The sequence below is a fragment of the Hyla sarda genome, chromosome 1 (assembly GCF_029499605.1).
Source record: "Hyla sarda isolate aHylSar1 chromosome 1, aHylSar1.hap1, whole genome shotgun sequence".
Lineage (NCBI taxonomy): Eukaryota > Metazoa > Chordata > Amphibia > Anura > Hylidae > Hyla > Hyla sarda.
The window spans coordinates 3,984,004-4,005,699 of record NC_079189.1 but is presented as its reverse complement, the minus strand read 5'-3'; the positions used below and the strand labels follow the sequence as shown (position 1 = coordinate 4,005,699).

General features: G+C 47.5%; 2 protein-coding genes across 2 annotated transcripts in view; one reads left to right on the top strand and one right to left on the bottom strand.

The window, feature by feature from the left end:
- LOC130306379 (zinc finger protein 845-like) overlaps positions 1-17,323 on the bottom strand; it is a 316,660-nt gene extending 299,337 nt beyond the window's left edge. The window contains exons 1-3 of the mRNA XM_056552091.1: positions 17,093-17,323; positions 16,455-16,574; positions 14,607-14,783 (exon numbers count right to left, since the gene is read on the bottom strand). Of these exons, the coding sequence (XP_056408066.1) occupies positions 14,607-14,783; positions 16,455-16,574; positions 17,093-17,269 (474 nt within the window). The 5' untranslated portion in view covers positions 17,270-17,323. The remainder of the gene's footprint in view (positions 1-14,606; positions 14,784-16,454; positions 16,575-17,092) is intronic.
- A 61-nt stretch (positions 17,324-17,384) lies between these two features.
- The window catches only part of LOC130306231 (uncharacterized), an 870,792-nt gene continuing 866,480 nt past the window's right edge, over positions 17,385-21,696 (top strand). Inside the window, exon 1 of the mRNA XM_056552075.1 lies at positions 17,385-17,566. Within this exon, the coding sequence (XP_056408050.1) occupies positions 17,476-17,566 (91 nt within the window). The 5' untranslated portion in view covers positions 17,385-17,475. The remainder of the gene's footprint in view (positions 17,567-21,696) is intronic.

The window sequence follows — 21,696 nt, the reverse complement described above, 5'->3', positions numbered from 1 at the left end:
AGTCATCACCAGACCCCTCCATTACTGTATAATGTCCCAGCAGTGTCACCTCTCCAGTCATCACTAGACCCCTCCATTACTGTATAATGTCCCAGCAGTGTCACCTCTCCAGTCATCACCAGACCCCTCCATTACTGTATAATGTCCCAGCAGTGTCACCTCTACAGTCATCACCAGACCCTCCATTACTGTATAATGTCCCAGCAATGTCACCTCTCCAGTCATCACCAGACCCCTCCATTACTGTATAATGTCCCAGCAGTGTCACCTCTCCAGTCATCACCAGACCCCTCCATTACTATATAATGTCCCAGCAGTGTCACCTCTCCAGTCATCACCAGACCCCTCCATTACTGTATAATGTCCCAGCAGGGTCACCTCTCTAATCATCACCACACCCCTCCATTACTGTATAATGTCCCAGCAGGGTCACCTCTCCAGTCATCACCAGACCCCTCCATTACTGTATAATGTCCCAGCAGGGTCACCTCTCCAGTCATCACCAGACCCCTCCATTACTGTATAATGTCCCAGCAGTGTCACCTCTCCAGTCATCACCAGACCCCTCCATTACTGTATAATGTCCCAGCAGTGTCACCTCTCCAGTCATCACCAGACCCCTCCATTACTGTATAAAGTCCCAGCAGTGTCACCTCTCCAGTCATCACCAGACCCCTCCATTACTGTATAATGTCCCAGCATTCCCAGCAGTGTCACCTCTCCAGTCATCACCAGACCCCTCCATTACTGTATAATGTCCCAGCAGTGTCACCTCTCCAGTCATCACCAGACCCCTCCATTACTGCATAATGTCCCAGCAGTGTCACCTCTCCAGTCATCACCAGACCCCCCCCTCCCATTACTGTATAATGTCCCAGCAGTGTCACCTCTCCAGTCATCACCAGACCCCCCCTCCCATTACTGTATAATGTCCCAGCAGGGTCACCTCTCTAATCATCACCAGACCCCTCCATTACTGTATAATGTCCCAGCAGTGTCACCTCTCCAGTCATCACCAGACCCCTCCATTACTGTATAATGTCCCAGCAGTGTCACCTCTCCAGTCATCACCAGACCCCTCCATTACTGTATAATGTCCCAGCAGTGTCACCTCTCCAGTCATCACCAGACCCCATCATTACTGTATAATGTCCCAGCAGTGTCACCTCTCTAATCATCACCAGACCCCTCCATTACTGTATAATGTCCCAGCAGTGTCACCTCTCCAGTCATCACCAGACCCCTCCATTACTGTATAATGTCCCAGCAGTGTCACCTCTCCAGTCATCACCAGACCCCTCCATTACTGTATAAAGTCCCAGCAGTGTCACCTCTCCAGTCATCACCAGACCCCTCCATTACTGTATAATGTCCCAGCATTCCCAGCAGTGTCACCTCTCCAGTCATCACCAGACCCCTCCATTACTGTATAATGTCCCAGCAGTGTCACCTCTCCAGTCATCACCAGACCCCTCCATTACTGCATAATGTCCCAGCAGTGTCACCTCTCCAGTCATCACCAGACCCCCCCCTCCCATTACTGTATAATGTCCCAGCAGTGTCACCTCTCTAATCATCACCAGACCCCTCCATTACTGTATAATGTCCCAGCAGTGTCACCTCTCCAGTCATCACCAGACCCCCCCTCCCATTACTGTATAATGTCCCAGCAGGGTCACCTCTCTAATCATCACCAGACCCCTCCATTACTGTATAATGTCCCAGCAGTGTCACCTCTCCAGTCATCACCAGACCCCTCCATTACTGTATAATGTCCCAGCAGTGTCACCTCTCCAGTCATCACCAGACCCCTCCATTACTGTATAATGTCCCAGCAGTGTCACCTCTCCAGTCATCACCAGACCCCTCCATTACTGTATAATGTCCCAGCAGTGTCACCTCTCCAGTCATCATTAGACCCCTCCATTACTGTATAATATCCCAGCAGTGTCACCTCTCCAGTCATCACCAGACCCCTCCATTACTGTATAATGTCCCAGCAGTGTCACCTCTCCAGTCATCACCAGACCCCTCCATTACTGTATAATGTCCCAGCAGTGTCACCTCTCCAGTCATCACTAGACCCCTCCATTACTGTATAATGTCCCAGCAGTGTCACCTCTCCAGTCATCATCAGACCCCTCCATTACTGCATAATGTCCCAGCAGTGTCACCTCTCCAGTCATCACCAGACCCCTCCATTACTGTATAATGTCCCAGCAGTGTCACCTCTCCAGTCATCACTAGACCCCTCCATTACTGTATAATGTCCCAACAGTGTCACCTCTCCAGTCATCACCAGACCCCTCCATTACTGTATAATGTCCCAGCAGTGTCACCTCTCCAGTCATCACCAGACCCCTCCATTACTGTATAATGTCCCAGCATTCCCAGCAGTGTCACCTCTCCAGTCATCACCAGACCCCTCCATTACTGTATAATGTCCCAGCAGTGTCACCTCTCCAGTCATCACCAGACCCCTCCATTACTGCATAATGTCCCAGCAGTGTCACCTCTCCAGTCATCACCAGACCCCCCCCTCCCATTACTGTATAATGTCCCAGCAGTGTCACCTCTCCAGTCATCACCAGACCCCCCCTCCCATTACTGTATAATGTCCCAGCAGGGTCACCTCTCTAATCATCACCAGACCCCTCCATTACTGTATAATGTCCCAGCAGTGTCACCTCTCCAGTCATCACCAGACCCCTCCATTACTGTATAATGTCCCAGCAGTGTCACCTCTCCAGTCATCACCAGACCCCTCCATTACTGTATAATGTCCCAGCAGTGTCACCTCTCCGGTCATCACCAGACCCCTCCATTACTGTATAATGTCCCAGCAGTGTCACCTCTCCAGTCATCACCAGACCCCTCCATTACTGTATAATGTCCCAGCAGTGTCACCTCTCCAGTCATCACTAGACCCCTCCATTACTGTATAATGTCCCAGCAGTGTCACCTCTCTAATCATCACCAGACCCCTCCATTACTGTATAATGTCCCAGCAGTGTCACCTCTCCAGTCATCACCAGACCCCTCCATTACTGTATAATGTCCCAGCAGTGTCACCTCTCCAGTCATCACTAGACCCCTCCATTACTGTATAATGTCCCAGCAGGGTCACCTCTCCAGTCATCACCAGACCCCTCCATTACTGTATAATGTCCCAGCAGTGTCACCTCTCCAGTCATCACCAGACCCCTCCATTACTGTATAATGTCCCAGCAGTGTCACCTCTCTAATAATCACCAGACCCCTCCATTACTGCATAATGTCCCAGCAGTGTCACCTCTCTAATCATCACCAGACCCCTCCATTACTGTATAATGTCCCAGCAGTGTCACCTCTCTAATCATCACCAGACCCCTCCATTACTGTATAATGTCCCAGCAGTGTCACCTCTCCAGTCATCACCAGACCCCTCCATTACTGTATAATGTCCCAGCAGTGTCACCTTGATAGGGATGACCCTTATTTTTCTAATGACTGATCAATATACTAATATTAAAATGCCATTGCTGCTGGAAAAATATCTGTTCCCTTACCCTTTAACCCAGATACATCAAAATGCTATTGCTGAATATTACAGAAGAGCTTGCTTTCCTTAATTCAAAACATTTCATCTTATCGCTTTGCCCTTTCACTAGAGCCTTGAGATGGAGACTCTGAAAACAGGACGTCTAAACATTGGATCTCGCGGAAAGATGAAGAAATCTCAAGCTAAGAAGTCTCACAAGATAAAGACTTATTCTACGCCACAAATGAATTATCAGCATATAGGATGATGCATAATTTTATCCTTCAACCCTATACTCAGAATATCTGCTCGTGACTCTGAACAGAGGCCCTGAGACGGCACCATTCAGGAGTATAAAGACAAAACATCTGATGAGCAGAGAACTTTTGCCAAGAAATTAATGGACACTAGATAAGCTAACGCAATATTTGAACAACCAATCTGAATGTAATATGCTAATTGTGATGTCATAATTCATCCTCCTACTTTGCACAATGTTAAAACCAGCTGTTTCTTCCTGAATTAAAGAGTACTCTTTTGGGACCAGCCAAGAAAGAGTGTATACCAACATATCCTGTGTGGTGTATATCTTTATGTGTCGACACTTGGCAAAGTGTTTGGCAGCCCGGTTAATCACATTTGAAAAGCCCCCACTCGACCCATCCTTAACAGTTGGTGGCAGCGGTGGGATGGCGGAATCACGCTCTAGGAAGATACGAATCCAGTGGAGCGACACATTGAGCCACCCGGGGCAACCCCACGGAAACACGGTAAGTCTGCTGATTTTATGAATCTGTAGCCTTGCTCGTGTTTTTTTTTGTGGTATTGGGGAGTCTGGACGGCCCAGGTCGACCCTCTGGATTTAACTCTTAGTGACAGAGATTTTCCCGCTGTGTTGTTCTCTTTTTTTTAGTCGCATGTGATTGACTGGCGCTTTAAATAGGCTGAGAAGGCAAAAGCAGAGATTTTTCCTTTGCCACAAGTTTGCAGGTTTATAAAAAAAAATGTTCTCTATTCCTTGGGCTGTAAATTCCTTTATCTGAGAAGCAGATACGGTGTGCTGTAACAAGGTCAGATCCGTTTCATAATGTAAACAGAAGAATGATTTAACTGTGAGAAAGATTCATTGGGATTTTTGAGTCTTTGAAAAATCCAGTTTTTTTCTTTCCTGATAATTCGGATTTAATTTTAGATTTTTTTTATTTTAATGGATTAGGCCGAGGAAGATGAGTTACAAAGATTTTTGAGTTCTAGGTTCTCTAATATCTTTTTTGTATGTAGACGCAATATCTTCAAAATCTTTTGTGGATGTCAGACAAGCTGATAACTTTAGAAATTAATATTTGACCGTAACTTTTACCGGTTTAGAGAACGGCATTACTAAGTATCTTTGTCGCACGGGAGCAAGGGGCTGCTCTGGTATCTTTTGCACTGAACTGTTAATGCATAAACGGCATTATTAAGTATCTTCTGTCGCACAGGAGCAAGAAGTGGCTCTGGTATCTTTTTTTGGACTGGTAATGCATAAGAGTAGCAGATTATAGTGACATCATACAAACGGTGGTTGTCATCTTGACACCCTTTTTTTTTGGTGTTTTAGTAGAATTTGTTTGGCCAATCCACTGCGAATTTTTGAGCATAGGGTAATTTGCAACCCTCTGTCTACCCGAGACTGAAAAAAAAAGAATTTTTTTTACAATTGTTCAGTTCTTGCATTGATTGACTTTTGGAGATAAAGATGAATACTTTGCCAAGAGTCAGATTGCTTCTGTTCCTGGTTATGTAGAGGCATGTGCAATAGTCATGCACAGGGAAGGGGAGAAGCATCTTGAAGAAATAAAGAAACTCATGTATATACCGTATTTATTGGCGTATAACACGAATATTTTAGACTAAAATTTTAGCTTAAAGTCTATCTGCGTGTTATAGACCGATAGACTGTTTCTGGCCCCGCAGAAGCGGGCGCTTTAAATCATTGAACTGTGGGACCAGAGTCCTGCCGCCGCCACCCAATTCCGTCCCCTATCCCCCCATTTTATAGTTACATGTCACTGTCCCTGTCACTGCCCGATTCCCTCCCCGTCCTCGGGTTGCATGTCCCGCCGATGCCCGATTCCCTCACCATCCTCGGGTTGCATGTCCCGCCGATGCCCGATTCCCTCACCATCCTCGAGTTGCATGTCCCGCCGATGCCCGATTCCCTCACCGTCCTCGGGTTGCATGTCCCGCCGATGCCCGATTCCATCCTGGTGACCGTGCTATTTATGGTCCTGCAGCGTTCTTATCTGTCACTGTGCGTCGCGCACTGACTGACGAGTGATGTCGCGTTGAGGACATCACTTGTGCGTGGCGCACAGTGACAGATAAGGACGCTGCAGGACTATAAAGAGTGCGGTCACCAGGATGGAATCGGGCATCGGCGGGACATGCAACCAGACGACTGTGAGGGAATCGGGCAGCGGCGGGACAGTGACATGTAACTATAAAACAGGGGATAGGGGACGGAATCAGGCGGCGGCAGGACTGTTTTCCCACAGAAGCCGCCTCAGTTCAATTATTTAAAGTGCCCGCTTTAAATCATTGAACTAAAGTGGCTTCTGCGGGGCCAGAAACTGTTTTATTGAGGTATACACACTCACACACGCACCCTCATTTTAACAAGGATATTTGGGTAAAAAAAATTTTACCCAAATTTCTTTGGAAAAATGAGGGTGCGTGTTATAGGCCGGTGCGTGGTATACCCAGATAAATACGGTATGTGGCATTCAGGAGAGGGGTAGATTACACCCAGACTTATGGGCTGATGCCATTAAGCATCATGTTCCATAACAAAAGAAAAATATATAGAGATGGAATGTAGAGATAAGAAGGAGAATATGACTGTATACTTGTATTGCAAAGATAGAGACCTGCCACCCCCATATAAAGGCGGTGATTCTAACTGTTGGGTGTGTCCCCATTGTGACCAAAAACCTGCCCTCAGCTGAAAACTGTGTTTCTTGTAGTCAAGCCCGGCCTTAAACTGATTCTCCCGGTACTATCAAAATAGTTCCCACCCAAAATGTCCCTGCCCCACTATATCCCATGTTACCTCCTTCCAGTGGCAGCCATGTTGCTACTCCCCCAGGCGAAGCAAGCAGCCATCTTGGTTCACCCAATCAACTTACTCCATGTAATGAGCCCTCATCTAGTATATCCAAACAGAACTTGGCCGTTGCTGGAAGGTTTCCAAATGGAAATTCCTCTAGTGCTGAAGCACTTGATCTCTTTCCAGGAATGACTCAGGATGGGAGTTACTTTGTACGTAATGACAAGATCCCTGGCCTATCCCCAAGTCAAACCTACACACCACCGGATCAGCCCTCACCGGAAAGCTCTATATTTCATTCTGCTGATAGTTGCTGTCCATCACCAAGGAGTCAGACCTCTGTACCCAGTGAAGACGGTCATCCAGACCGAGATCAACTGGAGGAACAGTTTAACTCTCCTACCAATGATGACCATAATCATCTTCAGTCCCTAGAAAACATGCTACTTTCACTTGTTGATACAATCACACCTACTGTAGTGCAATTCTCTGAGCCTCCTCACAGTAACATGTACCAAACCAATATAGCAGATATGGTGTCTGAATCTTTTCAACTGGCCCTTGGAACAAAGATCTGGAATAACACCTTACTCCGGATTGGCATGGGTTCCATGGAAAGGCTATAGTTAACCCTGCAAATTCATATCTTCAACATAATGATGACCTTGCTGCTGCCTTAGTGCAGGACTCTGATCTGTTGGTACTACAACAAGGGCCAATTTCAACCTCCCAACTGGCCATTACAGGTGCTGGGACACTTCCCTGCAACATGATAATACATGTTGTTGGTCCCAGATATTCCTCTGTCCAACATGATGCCTGCATAAGGCAGCTTCAGTCCACAATGGACCACATTCTTGATCTAGGTGGAGAGAAGAAAATTTCCTCCCTGGCCATTCCACCCATCAGTTCTGGACTCTTTGGATTTCCTCCTAATATCTGTGCCAATGCAATAGTGTTCAGTATTAAACATCACAAGCCAATACCAACATTACAGGAAATCGGTCTTATCTCTAAAGCATACGAAACAGTCCAAGCTCAGGTGGATGCTGTCAACTTGTTCAAGAAACCTAACCTCTTGGGTAAACACCCAATGCCACATGATGATTCAGATAAACTACAACATGGATTAACCAGATCCACGCCATCTAAACTCTTGCCCATACAGCCTGATCATTCCAGAGATCTCCTGCACAGTTTTGGTGAATCCAATCCACCTCAAACTATGACAATACCACTTAAATATGGTGGTATTAAAGGGTCTAAAAAAAAAAAAAAGACCTCTTTCAGAAACTCTTTATGAATATAATCTCCTAACCCTACTACCTGACCCAGAGGAACAGCCAATGCTTTTCTAAATTCAACAAACCTATGCATCAGTATTGGAAGGCTTTATATAATCTAGTCTCTATCAGAACTGGAGACGCCTTCTGGCCTATCATTTCCGCCAGCCTTGATTGCTCTGCTATTGTGGACGAGGAGACATATTCTTCCAGAATAGAATTCTGCCGACAACTACAAGCCTGGGCCAAAGACAGACTAGCCTCAAGCTCCACCAATTTCTCTGATGCCTTTCAGGAACCTATGGAACCAGCTGAAAAGTTTTTCTCCAGACTGCTTAATCTGTTCCAGGATCAAGGTTATAACATAGGAAGCGAATTCCATAAGAAACTCCTCATTAGCACTTTTGTTACTGGCCTCCACGATGCTAAAGAAAGACTTACGGACACTAGGCCTGAACATGCGACACTTGAACCAAAACAGCTTTCACTCATTGTCGAAGCTGTTGAAAAACAAATTGAAGTGGCACCTACTAAGAAAAGCTCGGATGTGTCAATCTGTCAAGATGCACCGATGATGCTTAATGCTACAGCACAATACCCAGTTCAGGATTACGTCCCTTGAAGATCACCTGTCAAAAAGATCAGCTGCTATGGATGTTGTAAAATCGGACATGTCCAGCAACACTGCAGATCCAGACCTCTTCCTTCTGACTACCGAATGAATTCAGCCACTCTAAGGCCAATGATATCACAAAACAGTCATAATATGGACCAACGGCGATCTGGACCTCTCATTGGACACCCAAACTACTCCAGAATGAATCAACAATGAAGACCCGACAACAGAATAACTAAGAGAATCCAGCTAATCATGTCTTACATAGAAATTGTTAAAAATCTGGATCTGAAATTTACTCCTGAAACTTGAAGCAACCAATAAGGATGAAGGGATGCACCTTGCATTATCCTAACCACTTACACCTGAAGAACTTCGTGTCCTGCAAGCCTCTTCACTGATGGTGATGAACATCCCAACAAAGACTATACCCGATGTCCATCTACAACAAATTCCAGACTGTGTCTGGTCCAAAGGCCCAGATGATATTGGACTCTTGCCTGTTCCACCTGTTAAAGTCTTCCTAAAACCTGGAACCAAAATACCTAGAGTACCCCAGTATCCGCTCAAAGCAAACCAAGAAACTTCCCTTTCTGAACAAACAGCAACTATTCTCAAGAATGTAGCCTTAATTAAATGTATTTCCCCAGAAAAGAAGAAGACACCAAAAGGACAACCTGAGAAGTTCCGCATAGTACATGACCTTCGTGCCATTAATGCTGCCACAGTTCTGGATACTCCCATTGTTCCCAACCCACATACTCTGCTCAGCTCGATACCACCAGATGCCAAGCTTTAACTGTTCTGGACTTAGCCAATGCTTTCTTCAGCGTTCCTTTGCATCCAGACTGCCAATACCTCTTTGCTTTTACTCACCAAGGAGGACAATACACCTGGACACGCTTGCCACAGGGAGCTCAAAACTCCCCTAATCACTTTTCTCAAGCCTTATCCACCTGTCTGGATTCATGGGTATGTGCCCATCCTAATGTGACTTCACTTCAATATGTGGATGACCTTCTACTCTGTGCCACATTGCAAGATGAGTTAGCCACCATTTCAGTGGATCTACTATCTTTTCTTTCTTCAATCAACTGCAAGGTGTCCCTTGAAAAAGTTCAGTGGGCACAACAAAAAGTTGTCTTCCTAGGACATTGTATTTCTCAGGGTGCTAAACACCTCACGGAAGACAGAAAGCAAGCCATACAAGAAATTCCTGTACCAACAACTGTCAAGCAATTGCAAGCCTTTCTTGGTATGATCACTTACTGCCGACAATGGATTCCGGATGCCTCAGCACTAATGCAACCCTTGTAGGATGCCATTCCAGCTATGACTCTGAAGCAACCACTTTCATGGGAAGCCATACAGTGTTTGAACTGCCTAAAAGACTTTATCATGTCCGCTCCTGCACTTGACACCCCAAACTATGAACTACCGTTTTATCTGTTTGCCTCTGAAACAAAAGGGCCATGCCTCTGGAGCCCTTGCACAAAAACATGGAAACAAATTGAGACCTTTGGGATACTATTCATGCAGACTAGATCCTGTTGCACAAACTGCACCAACCTACCTTTGAGCTGTGTTAGCAGCTAAAGACCTTCTGGACAAGACTTTGGACATCATTCTTGGACATTCTATCATTATCCTCGCTTCATATGAACTGAAAGTTATTTTGACTCAATTCCAAAGAAATCCACTTTCTCTACAAAGACAAGTGAGACTTCAATGTTCTCTTACTTCCGGATAATGTCACCCTTCAGAGATGCTCAATCCAGCTCCCCTGCTTCCTCTCTCGAGGGGGGATGATAAAGAAAAACAAATTGAAGAAAATGATGGAGACCTTGATAACCCTAAGCACAATTGTTCAGAGGTTATGGAAATGGAGACATCACATCTACCAAGAAACAACATTGGACAATGCAACCTTCAATCTCTACACAGACGGGTCCAGATATGCTGATGAAAGTGGCAACTTCCACACAGGATACTCAGTGGTTAGCATGTTCGAAGTTCTGCTGGCAAGACTACTCTCTTCTCGTGTCTCAGCACAGGAGGAGGAACTTATTGCCTTAACTGAAGCCTGCCGCATCTCGGAAGGACAAACCGCCAACATCTACACGGACTCTGCCCATGGGCATGGAGTGGCTCTGGACTTCAGATTGAAATGGGCCCTAAGGGGGTACATGACTGCAAGTGGAACTCCTATAAAGAACTTTGAAGCTGTCAGGACCCTGATTGAAGCCTTAAAACTGCCTAAACAAGTGTCGATCAACAAAGTCAAAGCGCATGGAAGATTGGACTCTGAAGAAGACGAAGGAAATTTCTTAGCAGACCAAGCAGCTAAAGAAACTGCAAAACTGCCCTTGCTCGAGAGGAATCAGGGGTATATGTGGTAACAAGAGGACAGAAGAAAGGATCAAAAGAAACAGAAGAGGGAAAGAAGAACCCTGTACCACGACAAGAAGACAGAGGAAAGGATCAGAAGAACCAGAAACGGGAAAGGGAGATCCCAAACTCAAGACACTGAAACAGTTCCAGACTCAAGCCTTGAACAAGGGAAAGAGGGTATGGGAGCTGAAATCAGAAGGCCTATGAAGGAAAGCAAACAAGATCTGTCTTCCCCAAGCCCTTTATCCGGGGTGACTCAATGGACTCATGGAGTCACCCACAGAGGAAAAAAATCAAATGATCACTTCTATCAACAAAATCTACCTTGCACCAGGAATAACAACAACAGTAGAACAATATGTCAAGGGATGTGATATTGGCAACACCTGCAACCCTGGAAGAACCGAAGTTAATCCGAAGAAACACTTGGCCAAACCTTGCCACCCATTTCAGAGGATCCAGATTGACACATGCAATTGCCCAAAAGTGGAAAGTTTGAGTACGTGCTAATAGCAGTGGACATTTTTCTCAGGATGGCCAGAAGCCTACACAGTCACCAATATTGCAAGCAAAGACTACTGTAAAGAAACTACTAACGGAACTGGTATGCAGATTTGAAGTCTCTGAAGTAATTGAAAGCGATCAAGGACCAGCTGTCATTGCGGATATTACAAAAAAACTATGGAGATGGTGGGAACAGACCTCGGACCCCATACTACATATCATCCCGGAGCAGTGGGAAAGCTGAACGACTAAATGGCACCCTAAAGAACAAAATCCTAAAAGCCAGTAAAGAACTGTCCCTTCCATGGCCAGAAGGGCTGCCCATAGCCCTGTACTCTGTTAGGGACACACCCGACAGCCAACAGGTCTAACCCCACATGAGATACTTTACGGGGAAGGGGGGTCCCTAAGCTAGGATGTTGTTACCCTCAGCAGCTTAGTGCAGGAGATGATAGTTTAGTAAAGTTTGTTATTACCATGTGTAATGAGCTGAAAGTAACACATGTTGTAGTTTTATTCTTCCATTCCAGATCCCGACACTGAACCAGAAAGTTACAATCTGTAGCCCAATCTGTCCTCGTGAAAAAATACGTGAGGAGGCCGCTGGAGCCTAGATTTAAAGGTTCTTATCAGGTTCTACTGACAACTCTGACTTCGGTGAAACTGGAAGGAGAATCAACATGGATACACCTCGCACTGCAAGAGGCTTCCTACACCATGCTCCTGATACATATCCTTTTCCTGTATAAGTGGAGTGCAAACCCAGGAACCCAATCCGACTCCACCACACTACTGGACTGACTCGATAATGACCCAAGAGTTGTATCTCACGTCTTGATAACTCTCCAGCAACTAAGTGACTAAGTTTACTGTGACATAGTGAATTGTCCCGAGGTGCCATAGGGATGACAATTCACTATACACAGGTGTGACGGATGACTACTGGTGGAACAACTGTGGATATTGAACCTACTATTTCAGCTTATCTGAACCTAATTGATACATCAGACCCAAACATGACTGAGAGAATTTCCCCCATGAGAATAACCATTCTGTATTCCAATGGTGCAAGTGTATACCCAGCAGAGTAGGGTGAACATAGAAGTCCCAGGTAAAGGACTAGTCTGACTACAAAGGGGGGCGGTTCACAAGGGGCTGCTCGTCTCAATTCAGTGGAGCATCCCATACCCATTTTTTATTTTTCCCACGTGAGCTTGGGACTATTAGGCAGAACGCACCATAGGGAGAGATGTCATGTATGGTAACAGATATCTTTTAGGGGGGAATTGATAGGGATGACCCTTATGTTTCTAATGACTGATCAATATACTAATATTAAAAGGCCATTGCTGCTGGAAAAATATCTGTTCCCTTACCCTTTAACCCAGATACATCAGAATGGTAAATGCTATTGCTGAATATTACAGAAGAGCTTGCTTTCCTTAATTCAAAACATTTCATCTTATCGCTTTGCCCTTTCACTAAGAAACCTTGGGATGTAGACTCTGAATACAGGACGTCTAAACATTGGATCTCGTGGAAAGATGAAGAAATCTCAAGCTAGAAGTCTCACAAGATAAAGACTTATTCTACGCCACAAATGACTAATCAGAATATAGGAAGACGCATAATTTTATCCTTCAACCCTATACTCAGAATATTATCTGCTCGTGAATTTGAACAGAGGCCCTGAGACGGCACCATTCAGGAGTATAAAGACAAAACATCTGGATGAGCAGAGAACTTTTGCCAAGAAATTAATGGACACTAGATATGCTAACGCAATATTTGATCAACCAATCTGAATGTAATATGCTAATTGTGATGTCATAATTCATCCTCCTACTTTGTACAATTTTAAAACCAGCTGTTTCTTCCTGAATTAAAGAGTACTCTTTTGGGAGCAGCAGAGCTTCCAGCCAAGAAAGAGTGTATACCAACATATCCTGTGTGGTGTATATCTTTTTGTGTCGACACTTGGCAAAGTGTATGGCAGCCCGGTCAATCACATTTGAGAAGCCCCCACTCGACCCATCCTTAACAGTGTCACCTCTCCAGTCATCACCAGACCCCTCCATTACTGTATAATGTCCCAGCAGTGTCACCTCTCCAGTCATCAGCAGACCCCTCCATTACTGTATAATGTCCCAGCAGTGTCACCTCTCCAGTCATCACCAGACCCCTCCATTACTGTATAATGTTCCAGCAGGGTTACCTCTCCAGTCATCACCAGACCCCTCCATTACTGTATAATGTCCCAGCAGTGTCACCTCTCCAGTCATCACCAGACCCCTCCATTACTGTATAATGTCCCAACAGTGTCACCTCTTCAGTCATCACCAGACCCCTCCATTACTGTATAATGTCCCAGCAGTGTCACCTCTCCAGTCATCACCAGACCCCTCCATTACTGTATAATGTCCCAGCAGTGTCACCTCTCCAGTCATCACCAGACCCCTCCATTACTGTATAATGTCCCAGCAGTGTCATCTCTCCAGTCATCACCAGACCCCTCCATTACTGTATAATGTCCCAGCAGGGTCACCTCTCCAGTCATCACCAGACCCCTCCATTACTGTATAATGTCCCAGCAGTGTCACCTGTCCAGTCATCACCAGACCCTCCATTACTGTATAATGTCCCAGCAGTGTCACCTCTCCAGTCATCACCAGACCCCTCCATTACTGTATAATGTCCCAGCAGTGTCACCTCTCCAGTCATCACCAGACCCCTCCATTACTGTATAATGTCCCAGCAGTGTCACCTCTCCTGTCATCACCAGACCCCTCCATTACTGTATAATGTCCCAGCAGTGTCACCTCTCCAGTCATCACCAGACCCCTCCATTACTGCATAATGTCCCAGCAGGGTCACCTCTCCAGTCATCACCAGACCCCTCCATTACTGTATAATATCCCAGCAGGGTCACCTCTCCAGTCATCACCAGACCCCTCCATTACTGTATAATGTCCCAACAGTGTCACCTCTCCAGTCATCACCAGACCCCTCCATTACTGTATAATGTCCCAGCAGTGTCACCTCTCTAATCATCACCAGACCCCTCCATTACTGTATAATGTCCCAACAGTGTCACCTCTCCAGTCATCACCAGACCCCTCCATTACTGTATAATGTCCCAGCAGTGTCACCTCTCCAGTCATCACCAGACCCCTCCATTACTGTATAATGTCCCAGCAGAGTCACCTCTCCAGTCAGCAGCTCAGTGATCCTGTGGGTGAGTTCTAGGATCTTCTCATGTATCGGTGAGTGAGGTGGAGGCTCTGTGATGGGGCCCCGGGGCCTGCTCCGTCCTCCTGACTCATGGAGATGGCTGCTGGGGGCCACACACTCCCCCCATGTCTTCTTCACTATGGTGTAATCCTGTGTATGGAGAGAGACAATGAGGGGACTGACCCCAGTATTCCTCCCTCACTACAAAGAGGAGATTGTGCCCCCTGTATAGAGCTCTAGTGAGCACATCTGGAATACTGGGGTCAGTTCTGGAGACCTCACCTACAAAGAGACATCCAGAACATAGAGCGGATCCAAAGATGGGGACAACAATGGTGGAAATGTAGATGGAGGACAACAATGGTGGAAATGTAGATGGGGCCAACAATAGTGGAAATGTAGATGGAGGACAACAATGGTGGAAATGTAGATGGGGACAACAATGGTGGAAATGTAGATGGAGGGACAACAATGGTGGAAATGTAGATGGAGGGACAACAATGGTGGAAATGTAGATGGGGGACAACAATGGTGAAAATGTAGATGGAGACAACAATAGTGGAAATGTAGATGGAGGACAACAATGGTGGAAATGTAGATGGGGGGACAACAATGGTGGGAATGTAGATGGGGACAACAATGGTGGAAATGTAGATGGGAGACAACAATGGTGGGAATGTAGATGGGGACAACAATGGTGGAAATGTAGATGGGGGGACAACAATGGTGGGAATGTAGATGGGGACAAGAATGGTGGGAATGTAGATGGGGACAACAATGGTGGAAATGTAGATGGAGGGACAACAATGGTGGAAATGTAGATGGGGACAAGAATGGTGGAAATGTAGATGGGGACAACAATGGTGGAAATGTAGATGGGGGGACAACAATGGTGGGAATGTAGATGGGGACAACAATGGTGGAAATGTAGATGGGGACAACAATGGTGGAAATGTAGATGGGGACAACAATGGTGGAAATGTAGATGGGGACAACAATGGTGGAAATGTAGATGGGGACAACAATGGTGGAAATGTAGATGGGGACAACAATGGTGGAAATTTAGATTGGGGGGGGACAACAATGGTGGAAATTTAGATTGGGGGGGACAACAATGGTGGAAATGTAGATGTGGGGACAACAATGGTGGAAATGTAGATGGGGGGACAACAATGGTGGAAATGTAGATGGGGGGACAACAATGGTGAAAATGTAGATGGAGACAACAATGGTGGAAATTTAGATTGGGGGGGGACAACAATGGTGGAAATTTAGATTGGGGGGGGACAACAATGGTGGAAATGTAGATGTGGGGACAACAATGGTGGAAATGTAGATGGGGGGACAACAATGGTGGAAATGTAGATGGGGGGACAACAATGATGGAAATGTAGATGGGGACAACAATGGTGGAAATGTAGATGGGGGACAACAGTGGTGGAAATGTAGATGGGGGGGACAACAATGGTGGAAATGTAGATGGGGGACAACAATGGTGGAAATGTAGATGGGGGGACAACAATGGTGGAAATGTAGATGGGGACAACAATGGTGGAAATGTAGATGGGGACAACAATGGTGGAAATGTAGATGGGGACAACAATGGTGGAAATGTAGATGGGGACAACAATGGTGGAAATGTAGATGGGGACAACAATGGTGGAAATGTAGATGGGGACAACAATGGTGGAAATGTAGATGGGGACAACAATGGTGGAAATGTAGATGGGGGACAACAATGGTGGAAATGTAGATGGGGACAACAATGGTGGAAATGTAGATGGGGACAACAATGGTGGAAATGTAGATGGGTCACCTCACCTCTCCGGTCAGCAGGTGGAGGATCTCCAAGGTGAAGTGTAATATTCTCTTAGTCATCTCATTCCTGTCCTTGTCCATCCTTGGGGGATCATTCAGGAGAAGAGGAGACAACTGGGTCAGCTGGAGGGGATAGTCCTGAAGAAGAGGAGGAGCCTGAATCACAGAACCAGCGACACAATCTAACAAACCTCCTCCTCGTATAATCTCCTTACTACTGGGGTGACACACTGTAACAAACATCCTCCTCGTATAATCTCCTTACTACTGGGGTGACACACTGTAACAAACCTCCTCCTCATGTAATCTCCTTACTACTGGGGTGACACACTGTAACAAACCCCCTCCTCATGAAATCTCCTTACTACTGGGGTGACACACTGTAACAAACCTCCTCCTCATGTAATCTCCTTACTACTGGGGTGACACACTGTAACAAACCTCCTCCTCATGTAATCTCCTTACTACTGGGGTGACACACTGTAACAAACCTCCTCCTCATGTAATCTCCTTACTACTGGGGTGACACACTGTAACAAACCTCCTCCTCATGTAATCTCCTTACTACTGGGGTGACACACTGTAACAAACCTCCTCCTCATGTAATCTCCTTACTACTGGGGTGACACACTGTAACAAACCCCCTCCTCATTTAATCTCTTTACCAGGAACTGCCCGTCCAGGACCTTCTCTGGATCTGCTAGCTGGGGGAGGTGTAGGACCTGTGATGATGTCACAATCATGTGACCAGTACATGCGGGGGCGGAGCTCAGCAGGATAGAAGAGATTGTTGTTGAAGGACCTGCGAGGTTGGTCATGTGACTGGAGTGGGCGGGGCTCAGCAGTAGTAGAGGACATGTGACCAGAAGGGGAGGAGCTCAGTGAAGAGGAGACGCGGTGTGAGGTGAGTTTCTATGCAGAGGGTTTGTTACATTGTGTTGTCAGTGTTCCTCTCCTCTCCTCTCCCTCATTCCTATTGGTGGAGTAGTCGCCATGGTTACCACTTCCTCCTAGTGTCCGTACTATGGAGCCATCAGTGATCAGTATTAGGGTCCTGATCCCGGTATTGGCCCCGATACCTAATCCTATAGCTACAGTCCGGAGCCCATCAGCCGGTAATACTGGAGGAGAGGACGGGCCCCATCAGTACTAGGGCCACTCCATTAGGGGCCACCCAGCTTTATATAGTGCCGCCACCCAGCTTTATATAGTGCCCGCCACCCAGCTTTATATAGTGCCCGCCACCCAGCTTTATCTAGTGCCCGCCACCCAGCTTTATATAGTGCCCGCCACCCAGCTTTATATAGTGCCCACCACCCAGCTTTATATAGTGCCCGCCACCCAGCTTTATATAGTGCCCACCACCCAGCTTTATATAGTGCCCGCCACCCAGCTTTATCTAGTGCCCGCCACCCAGCTTTATATACCGCCCGCCACCCAGCTTTATATACCACCCGCCACCCAGCTTTATATAGTGCCCGCCACCCAGCTTTATATACCGCCCGCCACCCAGCTTTATATACCACCCGCCACCCAGCTTTATATACCGCCCGCCACCCAGCTTTATATACCACCCGTCACCCAGCTTTATATAGTGCCCGCCACCCAGCTTTATATACTGCCGCCACCCAGCTTTATATACTGCCGCCACCCAGCTTTATATAGTGCCTGCCACCCAGCTTTATATAGTGCCTGCCACCCAGCTTTATATACTGGAGGAGAGGACGGGCCCCATCAGTACTAGGGCCACTCCATTAGGGGCCACCCAGCTTTATATAGTGCCCGCCACCCAGCCTTATATACCGCCCGCCACCCAGCTTTATATACCGCCCGCCACCCAGCTTTATATACCGGCCGCCACCCAGCTTTATATACCGGCCGCCACCCAGCTTTATATACCGCCCGCCACCCAGCTTTATATACCGCCCGCCACCCAGCTTTATATACCGCCCGCCACCCAGCTTTATATACCGCCCGCCACCCAGCTTTATATACCGCCCGCCACCCAGCTTTATATACCGCCCGCCACCCAGCTTTATATACCGCCCGCCACCCAGCTTTATATACCGCCCGCCACCCAGCTTTATATACCGGCCGCCACCCAGCTTTATATACCGGCCGCCACCCAGCTTTATATACCGCCCGCCACCCAGCTTTATATACCGGCCCGCCACCCAGCTTTATATACCGGCCCGCCACCCAGCTTTGTATACCGGCCCGCCACCCAGCTTTATATACCGGCCGCCACCCAGCTTTATATACTGCCCTCCACCCAGCTTTATATACTGCCCGCCACCCAGCTTTATATACTGCCCGCCACCCAGCTTTATATACGGCCCGCCACCCAACTTTATATACCGCCCGCCACCCAACTTTACATACCGCCCGCCACTCAGCTTTACATACCGGCCGCCACCCAGCTTTACATACCGGCCGCCACCCAGCTTTATATACTGCCCGCCACCCGGCTTTATATACCGCCCGCCACCCGGCTTTATATACCGCCCGCCACCCGGCTTTATATACCGCCCACCACCCAGCTTTATATACCGCCCGCCACCCTGCTTTATATACGGCCCGCCACCCGGCTTTATATACCGGCCCGCCACCCTGCTTTATATACCGCCCGCCACCCTGCTTTATATACCGCCCGCCACCCGGCTTTATATACCGCCTGCCACCCTGCTTTATATACCGCCCGCCACCCGGCTTTATATACCGCCCGCCACCCGGCTTTATATACCGCCCGCCACCCGGCTTTATATACCGCCCGCCACCCGGCTTTATATACCGCCCGCCACCCGGCTTTATATACCGCCCGCCACCCGGCTTTATATACCGCCCGCCACCCGGCTTTATATACCGCCCGCCACCCGGCTTTATATACGGCCCGCCACCCGGCTTTATATACCGCCCGCCACCCTGCTTTATATACGGCCCGCCACCCAGCTTTATATACCGCCCACCACCCAGCTTTACATACCGCCCGCCACCCAGCTTTACATACCGCCTGCCACCCAGCTTTATATACTGCCCGCCACCCAGCTTTACATACCGCCCGCCACCCAGCTTTATATCCCGCCCTAAGCAATTTTGGATTTTTTTACGTTTGCGCCGTTCATCCTACGGGATAATTATCAATATATTTTGATCAGACTTTTACGCACGCGGCGATACCAAATCTACCCATACGGGATTATTTACAGTAATCATTAGATTGCTTATACTGTTCAGTGTTATGTATAGGGCATAGCACTGATCAGTGTTATCTGTGATTTTCTGCTTGATCTCAGACCAGAGCAGAAGACTCCTGGAGACAGACTGAGACAGTTGAGGGGACCTCCGGCCGCCATATTGGATGATTAAATCCCTGCAGCAGCTCTGCGGGTGATCCGATCATACGTTCAAAGTACCGCACTGCCGCAGATGCCGTGATCTGTATTGATCTGAGGGGTTAATGACGGACTTCCACGCGATCGCAGATGTCGAACATTACCGGCGGGTCCCTGGTTGACTGATAGCAGCCGGGACCTGCCACGTATGACGTTCACTTAAGCTCCGCCATGACCACTAGCATCTCCCTCTCCTCTTCTTCTCTCCTCTTCTTCTCTCCTCTCTCCTTTCCTCTCTCCTCTCTCCTTCTCTCCTCTCCTTCTCTCCTCTTCTTCTCTCCTCTCCTCTCCTCTCTCCTCTCCTTCTCTCCTCTTCCTCTCTCTTCTTCTCTCCTCTTCTTCTCTCCTCTTCTTCTCTCCTCTTCTTCTCTCCTCTCCTTCTCTCCTCTCCTTCTCTCCTCTTCTTCTCTCCTCTCCCCTCTCCTCTCCTTCTCTCCTCTCCTTCTCTCCTCTCCTTCTCTCCTTTTCTTCTCTCCTCTCCTTCTCTCCTCTCCTTCTCTCCTTCTCTCCTCTCCTTCTCTCCTCTCCTTCTCTCCTCTCCTTCTCTCCTCTCCTTCTCTCCTCTCCTTCTCTCCTCTCCTTCTCTCCTCTCCTTCTCTCCTCTCCTTCTCTCCTCTCCTTCTCTCCTCTCCTTCTCTCCTCTCCTTCTCTCCTCATCTTATCTCCTCCTCTTCTCTTCTCTTCTCTCTCCTCTCTTCTCTCCTCTCTTCTCCTCTCTTCTTCTCTTCCCTCTCTCTTCTCTCTCTCTTCTTCTCTTCTCTCCCTCTTCTCTCCCTCTTCTCTCTTCTTCTCTTCTCTCCTCTTCTTCTCTCCTCTCTTCTTCTCTTCTCTCCCTCTTCTACCCCTCTTCTCTCCCTCTCCTCTTTCCTCTCCTTCTCTCCTCTCCTTATCTCCTCATCTTATCTCCTCCTCTTCTCTCCTCTTCTTCTCCTCTCTTCTCTCCTCTCTTCTCTCCTCTTCTTCTCTTCTCCTCTCTTCTCTCTTCTTCTCTTCTCTCCCTCTTCTTCCCTTCTTCTCTCCTCTTCTTCTCTCCTCTTCTTCTCTCCTCTTCTTCTCTCCTCCTCTCCCTCTTCTTCTCTCCCTCTTCTACCCCTCTTCTCTCCCTCTTCTCTCCCTCTTCTATCCCTCTTCTCTCCCTCTCTCCTCTTCTTCTCTCCTCTCTTCTTCTCTCCTCTCTTCTTCTCTCCTCTCCTCTCTTCTTCTCTCCTCTCCTCTCTTCTCTTCTCTCTTCTCTCGTCTTCTCTTCTCTCTTCTACCCCTCTTCTCTCCTTCTCTCCCTCTCCCCCCCCCCTTCTCTTCCCCCCCCTTCTCCCCCCCCCCTTCTCTCCCCCCCCCTCTTCTCTCCCCCCCCCCCTCCTCTCCCCCCCCTCTTCTCTCCCTCTCCTCTTTCTCTCCTCTTCTCTTCTCTCCATCTCCCCCCCCCCCTCTTCTCTCCCTCTCTCCCCCCCCCCCCCCCCCCAGATTTCCCCCGACCTTCTAGTAAGTTCTCATATCTGGTGAATTGGGGGAGAGGTTTATAATGTCATCGGCTACAAAGCTCTTTTCTGGTGTCCACCAATCACATCCATTCCCTTATTATTCTTATTCCTCCAAATCACGTGGGGGAGGGGTTCAATAGCTAAAATATTCTGGGGGATAATGGGCAGCGCTGCCCGGGACAGGTTCAGGTCACATCTACTGGAGTTTATCTCATCTCTATTCTTTATGGCCAACATTTAATAAATTTGGTGAAGATAAATGCTTCACTTACACCTACAATGATGAATGCCGGTCTATGTCTTATCTTATGAGTTTAATTCTTTAGACCTTTTACCATTGTTGTCCCCATCTACATTTCCACCATTGTTGTCCCC